At 47.9% G+C, this 16,410-nt stretch overlaps 1 protein-coding gene across 1 annotated transcript; it reads right to left on the bottom strand.

Moving 5' to 3' along the window:
- Positions 1–2,905: 2,905 nt before the first annotated feature.
- LEMD2 (LEM domain nuclear envelope protein 2) lies at positions 2,906–15,983 on the bottom strand. The gene is made up of 9 exons (XM_080569334.1): positions 14,318–15,983; positions 12,995–13,035; positions 12,228–12,303; positions 10,882–10,958; positions 10,152–10,231; positions 7,646–7,791; positions 6,504–6,605; positions 6,317–6,419; positions 2,906–5,150 (listed from the first exon to the last, which is right to left on the bottom strand). Exons 1-9 carry the CDS (start codon positions 15,966–15,968, stop codon positions 5,000–5,002), a joined length of 2,427 nt encoding a protein of 808 aa, XP_080425460.1. The 5' UTR covers positions 15,969–15,983; the 3' UTR covers positions 2,906–4,999.
- Between the last annotated feature and the right edge of the window lie 427 nt (positions 15,984–16,410).

Below are 16,410 nucleotides of genomic sequence, written 5' to 3'. Positions count from 1 at the left end.
CACGGGAGGCTCAGGATCCTTGGGTCCTTGGTACCCTCCGCACCACAGCCGGGCCTCATCCTGACACAGCTCGGCCAGGACCTTGCCGGAGCCTCAGCTGCTGGCTGGCAAATGCAGGAGCCCCCCTCGAGGCGTCCTGGCTGCTGGCGCCACCTCTGAGAGCAAAGCAGGAGCTCCAAGGGGAGCACAGCGCCTGGGGAACCCCCCTGAACCGTTTTTGAGCTGTTTTACGTGGAAGCTGCTCAGCTGCACCCTGCGAGCCCTGCTCACAACTGGTGGCCAGCAGCTCCTGGCCACCCTCAGCATGTTTTCCTCTGCTGTTGCTGTTTGGACATAGGGAGATGTTTTGGAGTGGAGATGTAAACAGCCTGAACCCAGCCCTAAAGATCTCTGTCAACAAAAACAGGGCAGGTGCTTTCCTCCATCGGAGGGCAGGTCGTGGAGCTGCTCTGCCTGGAGTAGGGGATGGAGGAGCCCAGGGACTACCAGGGTGCAAAAACCCAGCCCCGTGGACCAGCCGGGAGTCAAACAAGGCTTCCACAACGTTTTGTGGTCTCATCTTGGAGATCCAGTTCAAAGACACCCGTGGGCTTTGGGTCAGACCTTACCAGCCTCCCTCAGTGCAGAAGCGCTCAAACAAAAACAATTTGCTTCTTTGCAAGCTGACGGTGGTGGCCAGGCAGGGCAGAGACCTGGTTCTGTCTGACTGCACCTTACTCTGCCGCAGGGAGGTTCGGTGCGTTAAGGTATCCGAAATCCTTTGGAGACACCTACCTGCAGGCACCTGTCCCAAGTTCAAGGGCCCTTGCTTTAAAGGTTGAACAAAATCACGTTGGAAATCCTGGAGAAGGCGTTGGGGAGACGTTGCTTCAGACAGGGGGCAGCGCTGGCAGGAGGCACCTTTGGGCAGGGCTCCCTGTCTGTGCTTTTTTCTTCTCTGGTTCACGTTGATCTTTCCAGGAGAACTGGCATGGTGCCCTGTCTCCGCGTCCCATAAATAAGGCACAGCATCAGCTGTCATGTCAGCAGGAGACAAAACATTTAATGTGAGAGGCTTTAAATGGAAGCAGGAAATGAAAAGATAAAGGGCAAATTTTATTTTAGATCCCTTGTTGGTACATATTTTCCCTTCTGACAGCGAGGGGATGCGATGGCTTTATCAGCCCACTGTTTGAGAGTTTATTTATAGAAACTTAATACTTTGCAAGAAAGCGGGAGGGGGATGTTAGCAGCTCAGGTTGGGTGAATGCACGGTGTTAGCAGAGCAATGAGCAGGGAAGGGAGATGAGCTCCCTCTTCTCTGAATGGAGCTGGGATTCTGGGAAAACTGCTAGTACCGTAGAAACCATCAACGCAGCCCGCACAGAACAAGCAGGAGCATGGCAGCAAGAGCGGCATCAAACCGGCCTTCTGTGCTCTCAAAATTGCAAATGAAAGGGGGAAGACTATCACGGAAAACATCCTGGCAACTCGGTTCAAAGCAAACATCCTCTAGCACATGTAATTACACCAAACTGAAGACTCTTTCCTAACCTTGAATACATTTCAGCTGTAACTTAGCAACCTAGACTGGGTGAAAGCATCTAAACAGGAATGCAGGTTCAGAGGAGAGATTTAGCCTCACGTTCCCTTTTGTTCCCATACCTTAGCAACAACTCCGCTCCGGAGAGGAGGCAGCTGGCTCCCACCGACTTCCACGGTAGCCACAGATCCAGTCACCTCTCATGCTGGCGGAAATCTGCCCCTTCATAATCCAGGCCTACATTATGAGAGTAATTAAATGTTGCTCTAACCAAACACGAGTGAGTCAACCCTGTCCACTGAAGTTACACAACGGTGACTCACGGACTACTCTCGCTGTCTCACGAGTAGGCTTTGGAGAAGTTAAAGCTCGTGGTGTACATGCTCTGAGTCACCGACGCTCAGGTGAGACAGGAATTGAAAACGCTCAGGCAAACAGATCCCAAGGACAACTTCCCAAGGACTTGCCAGCATTCATGCAAGATTTGCCTGTGTGTCTTCCACTCACTTTGCAACCTTGGAAACCTTGGGTATCTGGTAAATAGTCTGAAATGACTTTTTGCCTTCATTCTTGATATAAATATCCTCCCTTTTATAGTGCCTTCCAATAGACTTGCTTAGAGAGCATTAACCCATGGGACTCCAGGAGGGAAGCGTGGTGCCTGGTGACAGACGACAGCCCGGGAGCAAGGGCAGGGACGTCTGTCCCACTCCAGCACTGTATCCCACGCCCTCACCACCTCCCAAGTCTTCCTGCACCGTCACCTGGCATTTCACACCATGTCCCCAACACAAAGGCAAGCCAACCACGGCCTACGGAGGTCCCAGCACACAGGATCAGCAGCAGCTTGGAGCAGAATCAAGACTTGGCGCAGAAGCTGTTGATGTCACACCCACTGCGCGAGGGATCTGCCTTTGAGAGAACAATGGCAAAACGTATGAAACTCGAGGCACCCTCAGTCACCGCAGACTTACTGTTCCGTCCCATTCCCCGCTTCGAGTAAATGCTTTACAGCGGACCGCAGGAATTCTGATCAAGCTGAACTAGTATTTACCGTACCACAACACCCAAGGCTGTCACTCTCTTCAAAACGCAGCTAAACAAGACAACTGCTTTTCGTCCTCACCTCTACTTAATGCCAGCCATTCCCAAAACACGGATTTAATTTGCAACCAAACACTTGATACTCCTGGGCTATTGCGCGGAGATCACCAAGCGTCACAAGGATCCACATTGTCTCATTAGGCTGTCACGCAATCCCCATGCCATCTTCAGTGTTATACTTAGAAACTGACAGCTCTCCGGAGCAGGAACTACTTGATCTACATGAGCAAAAGCACTTGGAACAACCTGTGACTCCTTAATAAAAATAAAGGCAACCAATCATTTGTAATAAATTTATTTTATATATTGGTTTACAAAGCTAAATTGAACGTATAATAAACAGCACCAAGCCAGTTAAATTTATTCTACAAAAACAATTGTAATACAAAAACATGACTGCAATGCTTGACTCTTCACTCTGGATTTGGACGGTTAAAAAAAGTTAACCCAAAACCTGGAAACATTAAAAAAGGCTTAAGAATGTAGGCACTGGTGTTTGCAAAGATGACAGCAGTGAAGATCTTGTTATAACATTTCAAAAGAATCAAGGCTGCCTTGGCTTTATTCCCTGTTTAGTGGTTAATGACTTGAAGGCAGCTGTTGAGTCTCCTCTTTTGGTCAAACACCCTACCTTTGCAACCGAAACCAAACTACGGGGATAAGAGTCAACTCCATTCGGGACACCTCCCGTTTCATGCACAAGACCTCCTGCGTTTTGTTCCTCCCTCCACCCATTCTGGGTGATGTCTAGCAGGAGGCGTGCAAGGAGTCTCTGCCTTCCTTCCGCTGCAGCCTGCAGGATGCACAGCGCAACACCCCGCCAAAACCAGCAGCAGGGGGGGAGAGGTGCAGACTTCGTACAGGGAGGTGAGCGGGGACTGGCACGAGGAATCGACCTCCCACGTGGCATCCCCAACCTGCAAACCAGGCAGGAGCGCTCTGGCAGCCGTCCTAAGCTTACCTGCCAACCCAGAGCATGCAGAGGAAGCTCTCCACCCATCCAGCATCGGAGATGAACGCAAACATTCACATGGTACCCAGAACGGTAAGATTAAAAACATCCGCTGGTTACATGGGTTCAGATATCTGCTGGCTTCTCTCTGCAGGTTTTACTAGCTTATGGCAGAAACGAATTTGGTCCCCGCTGTCTCAGTGGTGACCTGGACAGCAGTTTTACAGCACTGGGAAAAGTAGATTAACAGTATCTCCGCCCAGTCTAAGCTGCCATGCACTGGAGCCGTTTTCTTTGGAAGAAAAAAAAAAAACACACAAAAAAACACAAAAACAAAAACCAGTCCTTTGTTGGATACAAAACCAAACTTAAGTAATTAAATTATGGCAGATAAAAAAGACAATGCCTGCAGCATGCACAGAGGATTGATCGCTGCTCCTTGTACCTGTCGCGAGGCTGCAGGAACATTGACTTGGCAACCCCTGCACTGACTCTCCAAGCATTGTAACAGCTCTGCTCTGACACACAGCACACACATTGCAGCTGCCCAGGATAAACATGTACATTCAGCCCCAATAAACTTTCCAAAGCTGCTCTTCAATAGCCCACGAAGCAGTCCCTTTGGCTGTAGCCACAAGAAAGCGCTTTCTGATACTTCCTATATTCTTCGCTTTCCACCCAAATTCCCCCCACCCCCCAGAAAACATAAAGCACAGAGATTGCAGACTTAAAAAGTGAAGCAGGATCACAAACGCTCCTCCATCCCTCCCTCCCCAGCCCAGCCCAAACCATCAAGGCACATCAAACTGCCCTCCCTCTACGACGACCTCCACCTGATATTTTTTATTACTCATTTTCCCCATTTTTGAAGGGTGAAGCGGACACAAACATTCTCCCTTTAAGGAAGCAGCAAGTGCTTTCATCACTACCTTTGTGCTGATAAAATCAAATTCTAACAAAATGTATCTTTACTGCCACCCTAATGTTTCCATGGGAAATGTTAATCTCCTTTAAACACATTCCTTGATGGATGTTGCCACCAATTGGCTTTTGCAGAATTGAGGTCAAATTTTAAAAACCTAACCATTGTCAGAGAGATCCTAAGTCCCTTGATATCAGCTATAAAAATTTGTTCTTTTTAAAAAGTTGTTTTAGGCATGCTTGCCTACAGAAGCCAGATATCTGCTGGAAGGCTTTGGTGTGATTCTAGCTTCCCACCAGCTCAAGCCCATATTCTTTCCGAGCCAACATTATTGCCCTGAATTTTTGTGTGTGAAGATTTTCAGAAAGAAGAGCAAACAGATACGTGCAATCCCCAGCCCAAGGAGAGTAGGACCGTGACCTGCTCTTTCCCATCACCAGAGAAGGGACTGCCCCCTTGCAGAGGTTCATATCAACAGTTGCTCAACTTCTGCTCCTCTCTAGTGTTCTGAATCTGAGACGTACGAAGGCTGAGTCCATCTCCATACTAGCATATCCTCTCCTGCTACTCTGTGCGACTCTGTCTGAATCCGTGACTCGTTTGAAGCCAGAAACTCCACAGCTCTGTTCCAGACCCGCTTCATTTTTTTTCTGCGAAAAACAGCGACAAAAAGAAAATAAATTAGAATTGTATCCTTATTGTGCTTTCCTGCGTACAGCGATTGTGGCTGCTGATCAAGCTAGTGCTGGCTTCCTCCTGTTCCCTGTGCAGACAGCAAAGGAGATTAAACCAGAATTCTAGTTTAGAGGTGATTTCAGCTCAGGACATGAACACACGAGTCCTGCCAGTGGGGAAGATGAGACCCTCTGGCAGCACAAGCAATTGATGACTGCCCTGCATTTCCAGCCCGCTTCATGTTGCAGAGGCACTCGATCTGCAAACTGCCCCCACCCCCTTGATCTCTCCCCTGCAGAGATCTCTCAGACCAGGGAGTTCATCCCGGTTTTGAATCAGTTTTCTTGTAATTCTGGGCACCACATACACAGAGATCAATTAAAACCAGCTGAAATAACTCCTTTTCCTACTGGTTGTATTGTGACTAATACAGAGGGAGAATGTTTAAGACTGCAGCACACACAGCATTCTGTGCTGCCAGGTGAACAAAGCAGCTCCATTTAACCAAAAGGTAAAAAAATAAAATAAAAAGTCCTGCAAAGATGAAGTAAGTGGCATGTAAACCACCAAGAACCAGGCTGCAGCCCTCTGGCCCCACCACCACCTTGACCACGCTTCCTTTTTGAAAAAGCATCAAACCCACCTATCTCAATGCTGCCCAACTTGAACTGGTAACTTTCCAGTCAAGCAACACAGACAACCACTTCAGAAGAGCCTCCCAATACCCTGTTCAATTCACGTAAAGGTTTGTCCTAAGAAGTGCGGCATCTTCTGGAGAACAAGATACCACGGCTCAGAAACAGGAGAGCATCCCAACACAGATCGGACGAAGGAGAGAAAATAAGATGCACCATGCCCAGGAAAAGCAAAATCCACTTACTGTGTAACAGAACAACGACAATAAACCCATGTGACTGCACAAAATATCAGCCCCTGGACTGTCATATTAATCTGCAGCAGGTTGAGACATAGCCTGAGTTATGTCAAAATCCTTTATGAAGTGAAAGGCCAGACAGACTTCTTGCAGTCCGGCTTCCCATCAACTGTCTGCTCACAGTCTGTCACCCAGTAACTGTAGTTTTGAGCTGAGGTGAGTAACATCATGCTGACAACGCTCCTTCAAGAACAAACTTCAGCTCACCTGCTCTGAGGAGGGATGAGGCTGTCCCGAACGTGGAGGATGCCGACATAGGGATAACGCTCCAAATTACGTTCCCATTCCTTGTAATGGTCCTGCACAACGGCTAGAAGGCAGGAGGACAAAACAGTGAGACCTTAACGCTGCAGAGAGAACACTGCTACTTGGGTTTAGAGCTACTCGATTCTACCTATGATCTTCTTCACCATATCATACATGGCTTGCTCCTCTTCCTCCATCTTCCGCCAGCGGTATCTAAGGAAGAGCAGGATCCCCCAGAGAGTTATCAGACCTAGAACAATAAAAAACAAATAGAATTCACTACTGACATACGTGTACTTTGCTTGATGCTAGCAGTTTTATTTTTGATACCTCCCTGGAAGCAGCATTCTTCCTCCCTGCTACTCAGGCCTGCTTGGAACTGAATCCAAGCATTTCATTTTGTTCACCACGGCAGCTGCACCCCACAAAACTGTTGGTACTGACAACATCTGCAGCAGCAGAACACGCGTGCTTGTGGGAGGTGGTCAAAAGGCCTCATCACAGACTTTTTCTCCCCTACTAGAAACCTCAGCATGACCACAGGGCTGTAATTGTCTAAATCCCAGAGCTCTCTCCTTGCTAGAGGCCTCCCCCACAATAATCACTTAGGAAGACTGTCAAGCTCCACTGCTCCGAAGATAGCTCCTTGATAAGGAGATAAAGCCTGGGGCTGCAGTGCCAGCCTGAAATTCAGATCTATATTGAAGGTTTAGCATTGACAAATGTCCCTGTTACAACATGAGCTAACTTTAGCATCTCAGTCTCTACAATAAACATAACTATCCCCTTTCACCCCCACCTTGTCTGGCTAGATTATAAACTCTTCTATTCAACACTCATCTCTCGTTATCACCTTGCTCAGGAAGACTTCTGTCTCGGCTGGGGCATGACAGACTATTCCAATAAAACCTGTAACACTGGAATGCTACAAGTCATTACTAAAGAGTCCAGAAGACTTCGTAGCCTTGTGCACGAAGAAAAAGAAAAAATGAACCTTTTAGGTAGGTTAACGTGCTTATTCTGCAGACCACAGTAATGGGTACTTGAGGAATACTCAGACAGCTAATCAGCTTGCTGATTTAAAGTAAGTGTTAAGCACTCACAGCACAAGAGCAGGTCTACAGGTCTCTCTCTATTGCCAGAACAAAGGTTAATTAGAAATTAACTCATCAGCAGATTTATTTCACCACTGTTAGTAATTTCATACAGCTGGAAAAATGTGTGAGCACATGCGTGTTCATCTCTACAGCCAGCAAGGGGAAAAGCTGATTAGAAACACTGACAACTTACTCCAGAAAAACAGGAAAAGGTTCATGATGGCAGTGACTACTGCCCGACGGAAACGGCAGCCGAGACCCATCTGAGGATGGGCCGATTCGAGACAGACCACTTGCTCCACCTTGGTAACTGGTTCAGAAAGGTCTTTGCCTTTCAACCTGATGGGAAGAGGCAGGAAATCTTCAGTGAAGAGAGAACAAACTCCAACTAACTGCAGTCTTTAATCAAGAGAGGGAGAACAAACAGACTGCAGATGCAGTAACTCGTTCTATACACCACAAAGAAAATACACCAACATCCTTGCAACTCCTCTTTTCCAGAACATTTTGGGACTGGCTGCTTAGCAAGGAATGGATATGGCTTTAGAAAAGGCAGCAGGGCTGGAACTCCCACTGGTAAACTGAAGTCTCCTTCTGCAGACTCTTTGACAGCACCTCTCAGCGTGCAGAAGATTAAACTTTAAATTGGATTCCCACCTCCCAGCACAGAGAAATGGAAATGTTTACTGAGTCACTCATCAGCAATTGCAGAGAGAGCAGTTGAGGGAGACTGCAAATGTCCATGGAGGTTGCGCTGTTCTCCTCAGTACAGATGAGCATAAACAGTTTAGCTAGAAAAGTGACAACACATCAACTGTATCTGCAGTGAGAAACAGACACACCCTCAGAAAGCATTCACGGCAAAATCGATAACACATCCTCCTGCAAAATCACTCGTCCACACCTGCTGTGCTAGCCGATACGCTTTTAACTCCCTTCTTTATACACAGATCTACACTGATGTGGTTTCCTTATTAGATACTCTAAGCCAACAGGCATCAAGCAAACCAAGTGAGAGCCATCAGATTCGGAGGAATTAGACTAAAGGGGATTTCATTTTTTTTAAGCTACTAATTCATTCTAGGTTTGCAATGAATAACCTATTAGACAAAGACGTTTTCTCAATTTACTAGCGCACAGCTCACAAACTGCTGACAGCTTGTATTTGGTTACTGGATTCTACAGTAGCTGGAGATGCGCAGTTGTTTCCCATCCCCTTGTCTTATTTACAATCCAAATTCCATGAAAATATTTAAAATATGCAGGAGAATCACCGAGTGCGGAGCTCATTTTCAGTTCTGCCTCTCAGACTAGCACCTAGAAAAATAACCTCACGTAGCGTTTGCTAAAAATGCCACCCGCAGGTTTTTAAGCATGCTGAACACTCGTTCTGCACGCTACGCAGACTTCATGAAAGTGGATCCATTTGGCAAACAGCCGGCAAAATTGCTAATTATGAAAATAAAAAAAAAGGGAATATATCGTACCACAAGGCTCCTGACACGAGCACTGCTCCCGTACGAAAATATAAATTTGAAAACTCTGGATCCCAGCCCACCCACAAATCCAAGCCTGCCACCAGGAAAACAATATCCTGTCCTGGGAATTTGCCACGCACCAGGAATCAGAGTAGTAGACACTGTCTGATCATTAAATCACAGCAGCAGCCACCGAAATTTTTTAGGGAAAAAAATAAAGCAGTGGCAATTCATACAAGCTATGCCCATAAGCTCCAGCATTACTACTGTTACAATTCATTTAATCAGAGATACATTCAGCAATATTAAAATGCAAACAAATGTTCAACTTCAGAGGTAACATACAGTGGAGGCAGCCCACACTTCCCAGAGGCAGGTAATAATGTCTGCGGACTCTGGATAACAGTCTTTCATTAGATTATGGCCTGAACGTTGTATTTTTTACCTGAAGAAACTAGAATTTCTGCCGTTTCTCATGTACTGAAGTGGGCGGTAGCCAAGAAACCCTAAAGAATAAAGCCCCACTGGTGACTGACCAACCCCTACATAGTCCCAGTCTGTTCATTTCAACACGTACTGTGTGTTCTGCCAAAAAGACAACTGACACTAAAGAAAAGATACCAACCATTCAACAATCTATTTCCTCTCTTCCTCATAAGAACTTGCTCCAAAGGATCCCAAAGCATGTGGGCTGTTACCTACTGAAGAGAACGCTTCCCTGACCTATATAACCCAATCCCGCTGGTCAAAGGATGAAGTTCCACACGATACTGAAGCTCTGACTACAGTAAGAGTACTGAAGGAAAGCATTATCTGGGCAAAAAGTGGGTACGTGGGCACGTTTAACAAGAGTACTGTAGTCAAAAGACTGTGGGCAAGACACCAGGACCACTACTTCTAAACCCTGCAGGAAGCACAAGGCAGCAGTTGAGAGCCACAAGCAGCCGTGACCTCAGATTTCTACTTCATCTGCGAAACAGCGCGTTCGTGAACGCAATGTCCCCCAGTGCAAAGGCTGGGAAACACGCTCGGAAGGAATGTCTGCAGCTGCCAATCTCTGCAGCAGGACCGTACGGTTTATTTGGAACCTGGCCTACCAAACACTGACAAAGCCAATCTCAGATTATCTTTCGAAATCTAATGACATACCGCACAGGATGTCAAATTACAGAGCAGCCAACGCCGAGAAACGTGATTTTGAAACAGTGGGCTTCCACTTACCATATTCCTAAATCCTTGTTACTGTTCAGCATCCAGTGCAGGGCAGCTTCAAACTTTTGTGGGGAACTACCAGTTATATTCTGTACAGAAGAATCCATAAGAAGATTAGTTCTCCATTCATTTAAAATACCAAATAACGTTATTTTATTACAGTAGGGGGAGAATTTATTCTATACAGTCTGTCCCTAGGTTAATTCTTATCATAATTCTGCAAACTGAAGGAAGGAAAACTGCATCTGAAGCTTGGTCTGGACTGAAATCTTCTGACTCCGGTAGATGATGCATGAAGCACTCTGTAAAATAACACTATCCCAGACTGTTAAGACTAACCACTAAATACAACATAATCTTACTGACAGTTTACCATGAAAGAAATGGAATGCTAGATCAAAGCAGTCTGTCTTCTGACACTTTTGGGTATAGAAAAATCTTTCTTCTGCCCAGCCCTCAATCCAGGGAAATTTCTGGTTTCACAAGACTGATGACTATGGCGAAACAACAAACCATTAAGTTAGATTTACAGGGGCTGAATCAGAGATGTAGGAGAAGATTATTTTCAAACGAACTGCTGAGAACAGGACTGGCCAAAGGGGAGACTAGAGATATGGGAAAGAATCAAAACTGGATGAGGAAGTAAAACAGATGGTGAATTGCTTTAGTATCTATTATTTATTGCCTTGTAAGAGACTAAGCACTATGTTATAACAATAGCTGTTCACAGCCTACTCACCACCACGTGATCCCTTGCTTCACTAACCCAAATGCATTTGCTTTTTAGATTCTCAGGGTTTCCGCATTCAAAATTACCTGGTAAAAAAGTCAAAGAGAAATCATGTTTTTTTTTAAAAAGCCTTCAAACGCTTCAGAAACACACTGAACTGTCTATAAATGCTACCCTTTAAATTCAACTATAGCTCTGGGCAAAATGATTACAAGGTGAGATTTATATGGTAGGCAGATAAGATTATGACTATTAATAAAACGCTCAGCCACTGCATATAGGTTGGAAAGGGGCAATCAAACCTCATGTTTCAGTGTGTGAACTATTCAACACAGAGTGAGGGGAAAAAATACTATTTCTTCCCTTTGCAGAGCATGTAACTGCCTCTCTGACCTAAAGCCCTGCAGAGGGGCTCCTTCCATCAAGCATCAAAGACTGCAATGCTGAAGTTCCAGCTTAACACACAAAATGCTTTTAAGAAGCCTATAGCCCAGCTCTGCCTTCTACACAGGCAGAAGAATATTGGCCAGGAACTTGGGCTTCTACATCGTGCTTCACAAAGCTGTCTAAACAAATGTGCTAAGGGACTATGTAAAACTGGTGGGTATTGCACAATATGAAGTCTGGTTTGAAAAGCTTTAGCAATTCTGTGAAATTCAAGTTATCTAAAGGATTCAGCCCTGCTGAGGGCTGAAATCAGGAAAATGGAACTTATGCACCATTACTGATTAACACTATTATCTAAAAACCAACAAAAAAAAAAGGTTTTACTTGTCCACTGAACTTCTAGCAGCCTTCTCCAACACAAAATACTAGTTATGGATTGGACTGGCGCATATATGGTAGAGCCTGGCTAAGTACTGCGTGGGGTTAGCTCCTCGGCCAAGTGAACCTGTCTTAACTCAAGACCGAGGAAACACAGAAGCATTCCCATCATCAGCTACCACATTTCAGCAGAGAACTGGCAGTTTCTTAAGTCGCTTCAACTCCATTTGTAAGAACACGCTGGTTTACACTTACTGGCTCTGAGTGTCTTGAAGACAATTTCAAGATACTTGTAGGAAAGAACCATAAAGCTGAATATTTGCACCTCAAGTTCCCAATACATCAAGTGTAAGGAACACTTGCTCCACAAGAGCACAGTGATATAAGCGCATTAGCTAAGCACTATTCAGATTAAAAATAAACACATCTTTTTCTATTTTTCTATTACCTGACTTTCTCAGAGCTCTTCAAGTGGAACTGACTGTTCCACAAACCCCTCTCTTCAAACTAAGGTTAAAAATGTCCAGACAGCTGGGAGAGGCAGTTTGTTGAACGTTCACAAGTGCTTTATAATGACAATTGGAACTCACCGGCTTGTATGGACAAGTAGTTATACAACTCATGCAGCACGTTCATTATAACGTCCTTGTGCTTGGCTTGACAGAACTGAAAGTCAGAAACAGGTAACAAACATGAATAGACTGGCAGCAACAGGGCAGCAGTCAGACTAGCTAAAAAACGTCAAAATGAAATACCAGCAGTGGGGTTTGGCTCAGTTCTGCATCACTAGTTCAAATTAAGCACGCCCACAGCAAAGAGCTGCAGTTTCTGAGTCAAAAGCGAGCTTGCACATCCTGCAGAAGCACCACCGACTTCCCCAGCTCGTTGCCCAGGCTGCACCACAGACACCCCGTAGATCAACTCTGCATGCCCCAAACGTTGCAGGAGACCAACCATAACGCTGAATCCAACGCAATTTTTTTTCTCTCGAAATAACGCATTATGATAAAAAAAAACAGGGCTGTGCAAACAATTTGAAATGAATTTCAGGGAACTGGATTAAGTCTTGCATTGTTGAAGCTGAACACAGGTAGAGCTTTGTCTGTAAACCAATATCACTTCTGTTACAACTGTTAAAGAAACTGATTCGCATAATCAGGAATTTAATTTGTTATCTTTCAGAGTCTCATACACAACCCCAATTTAATCTGGCCCATTAATTCCAACTCATGAAATCAAAAGATAGAACTAATAGTTTTACAGTGATACTGATAGTGGTGGAAGCTTCCCAGAATAATTACTCTTCTGTGAGAATCCCCAATCCCCAATACTTGAAGATAAATAAGTATATGCTTACATCATCCGTTCTTTTGTCACAATCCACATGCAAAAGATTAACTACGGGAGAGAAGAAGGGGAAGAAAAGTTAGCTGGCTGCAAAACAACAGCTTTGATCAAGAAAGCAATTATTTTCTTTAAAAAAGGCTCTACTTTCACATCTGATTCTGCTGTTCTTAATCTTTGCACAGTACCTTGCACATTCAAAGCACTGCTTTGGTAGGCGGTGCTGAAAGCAGAACAAATAAAAGTGGTTTTGTACCAGGGTGAAGACGATGAACCCCATTCATCTGCAAAGTAAAAATTGTGGCCCAAGTGTCTTAACAGCTCCTGTTTAAGTAGATGCGAGTAGATGAAAACGTGCACTGATCTTTTGCAATCTAGTAATGGCACTCGCTGTATGCCACGGTCACCTGAAATATCACGGTGATAACAAGGATTTAAATCAAGCCTTTGCACGGCAGAAGCAGCAGGTCTATTTTAGTCGGAGCTGTTAGTTCTGCAGCTTATGGCCTCTGGTTTAACAGCTGCCTCCTGCCCCGACAACTCGATACGGACTGGCCACGGGTGGGTCATGCACTTCTAGCACTGTTAGCTACCTGTGCACTTAAAAGAGTGCTCAGCTGTGCTGCAAGATTTGCTTTAAAATACCATTGGAAATGCATAACGACGTTCTAAAGGGCCCGTCAGAAATTCAGTGACGTCGGATAGCTTTATTCTGGCTCTGAGGAACCAGGACACATCCTAGCACGCACGAAGTGCACGAACATCCACAAGCAGTACGCCCAGTTTCAGGATTGACGCCTTCCAAACCAAAACTCTTTGCTCAGTTCAAAGCCATAAAGTGTCAATATTTCAATTTGCTCTGGCTGGGGAACTCTGCTCTATAAGCACGGTGATGGGGAGCCCTTTGTCATATCCCACTGAAGCTCTGCCACACTTCAAGTGCAGAAGTACCAATTCAAACTCCGTACTTCTCTGTGGCCAGTGCTTTGCTGAGTCTAACATTAAAACACGCCACAGACAGTTACACGGGCATTATGTGACACAATGGACAATCGTAAAATACTTCCTGGCAGGAACGTTGCTCTCCATAAAACCCGGGGTTTTGAAAAACTGAAGGCCAAACTCAATTGAGGGAAAAAAAAAAAAAAAGCACACACTTGACTGACTTTCAATGACAGTAACAAGGTTTCCCAAGGACAAGGGGACAGGCAAATAGGGACAGAAATAGAGGTGTCAAGTTATGGCACTGGTAATGATAAATCTGACGGTGATAAAAGTAATAAAGGGAAATCAGGAAAAGTAAAGTTTAAAAACAGGATTAAAACAGTGCACGTACAGTTCTCCTCTCCCTTGTCAAGCCAGCCTGACCCAATCATCTTCACCATGAGGATGCCCAGAAAAATCATCAGCAGCACAAAGCTGGCAAGGAAAAGGAACTTGGAGAGGTAGTACTCGAGGCCTTTGCCCTTTCCTTCCGTCCGCTGCCTGGGGGCTGTCCGCAGCAGCTTCGTGCGGGGAGTTATTCCCTGTCCTGCTGCCGACGCATCCCAGCGGCTGCCCAAGGCCAGCCCCGCGCTGCTCGCAGAGCTCCAGGGGAGCCGCCGGGCCAGTCCCCCTGCCCAGCTGCCAGGCTTCGGCTCCCTGTCCTCCTTCCTCCGAACACCGGACAGCAAATCCTCTTCCCCTCTCCCAAACTGGTGGCCCAAGCCAGAACGTGCCGCTGCAGTTCCCCAGTGGGTGCTGGGCGCTACCTCGCTCTCCTGCTTCCACCAGCTGTAGGAGGACAGACCCTTCCTTTCCCCTGCTGTCTCTGACAGAGACGGGGAGCTCTGCCCTGTAATTCGCCCTAGCGATGCACCCCAGCTGCTCCTAGATGTCAGGTGCCCGCTCCCATCGCTGGAAAGGGGTTTGGAGCTCAGCCCCCCGCTTCTGCCCGTGGACGTGCCCCAGGAGGATTCGGAGCTCAGCCCCCCTGCCCCATCCAGGGGCGTCCTCAGCCCAGCCCTGGCGCTGAGCCCCCCGCCCCTCTCCACAGATGTGCTCCACTGGGATGAGGAGCTCGACTCCCGAAACCCATCCAGGGACGGCCTGGACACATCGCTGAGCCCCCTGCTTCTCTCTGCAGAGCTACTCCAATGCACTGAGGAGCTTGAACCCCGAAACCCATCGGTGCCCAGCGCTGGCCCCCCACCGAGCCCCCCACCTCTCTCTGCAGACGTGCCCCATTGCGACACGGGGCTCAGCCCCCCAAACCCATCCAGGGCTGCCTCTGGCCGAGCCGTGAGCCCCCCGCTCCTCTCCCCGGCCGTGTCCCAGTGGGAAGCGGAGCCGAGCCCCCGGGCCGAGCCCCCCTCAGCCCTGCCGCTGTACCGGGACCCCCCCCAGGCCAGCCTGCCGCTCTCCCCTGAGGCCTCCCAGCGGGACACTGGCGGCTGCCCCCTCTCCTCCTCCTCGTCCTCCTCCATCTCCTCGTCCTCCATCTCCTCATCCTCCTCCTCCTCCTCCTCCTCCTCCCTGCCGCTGCGGCTGAAGCCGAGGCGAGGCCGGGAGGGCGAGGCCTGCTGCGGCCTGCCGGAGCTGCGGGCCGGGCTAGGCGGGGCTCCGCGGCCCCTGCGCTTCGCCGCCGCCACCTCGGCCCGCAGGCGGCCCAGCTTCTTCACGTAGACCTTGCGGGTGGTGTCGGTGATGGGCCCCGGCCGGTAGCCGAGCGCCACCAGCTCCTTGCGGAGCTCCGCGTCCGTCAGCTCCGCCATGGCCGCGGCTGGGCTCCGGGCCTCGCCGGAAGGACTCGGCCGACGAGGAAGCGCCGCCGCCATCTTGGGAAGGGCTCGCGGCCCCCGCCGGGCGGCCATGTTGGGAAGGGCGGGAGGGGGCCTCAGGCGGCGTCCCTCTGCCCCCGTGGGCGGCGCCGCATAAAGAATGGAGTTATTAAGGTTGGAAAAGACCTTCAAGATCATCTGGTCCAACCATCCGCCTATCACCACCATCACCCGCTAAACCACGTCCCTAAGCACCACAGCCAACCTCTCCTTGAACACCCCCAGGGACGGTGACTCCCCCACCTCCCTGGGCAACCCGTCCCAACGCCTGACCGCTCTTTCTGAGCAGAAATGTCTCCTCATTTCCCACCTGAACCTCCCCCGGCCCGACTCGAGGCCGTTCCCTCTGGTCCTGTCACAGTTACCTGCGATAAGAGGCCGACCCCCAGCTCCCCACACCATCCTCTCAGGGAGTTGCAGAGAGCAGCGAGCTCTGCCCTGAGCCTCCTCTTCCCCAGCCCAAACACCCCCAGTTCCTTCAGCCACTCCTCACAGGACTTGTGCCCCAGGCCCGTCACCAGCCTTGTAGCTCTTCTCTGGACACGGCCCAGGGCCTTGATGTCCTTCTTGTAGAAGATTGTGAAGGTCAAGTGAAGGCACTTCTCAGGGA

This window comes from Anser brachyrhynchus (genome assembly GCF_964034855.1).
Source record: "Anser brachyrhynchus genome assembly, chromosome: 27".
Lineage (NCBI taxonomy): Eukaryota > Metazoa > Chordata > Aves > Anseriformes > Anatidae > Anser > Anser brachyrhynchus.
Note: the sequence above shows the minus strand (reverse complement) of the source record. Positions and strands in the feature narration are given on the sequence as shown.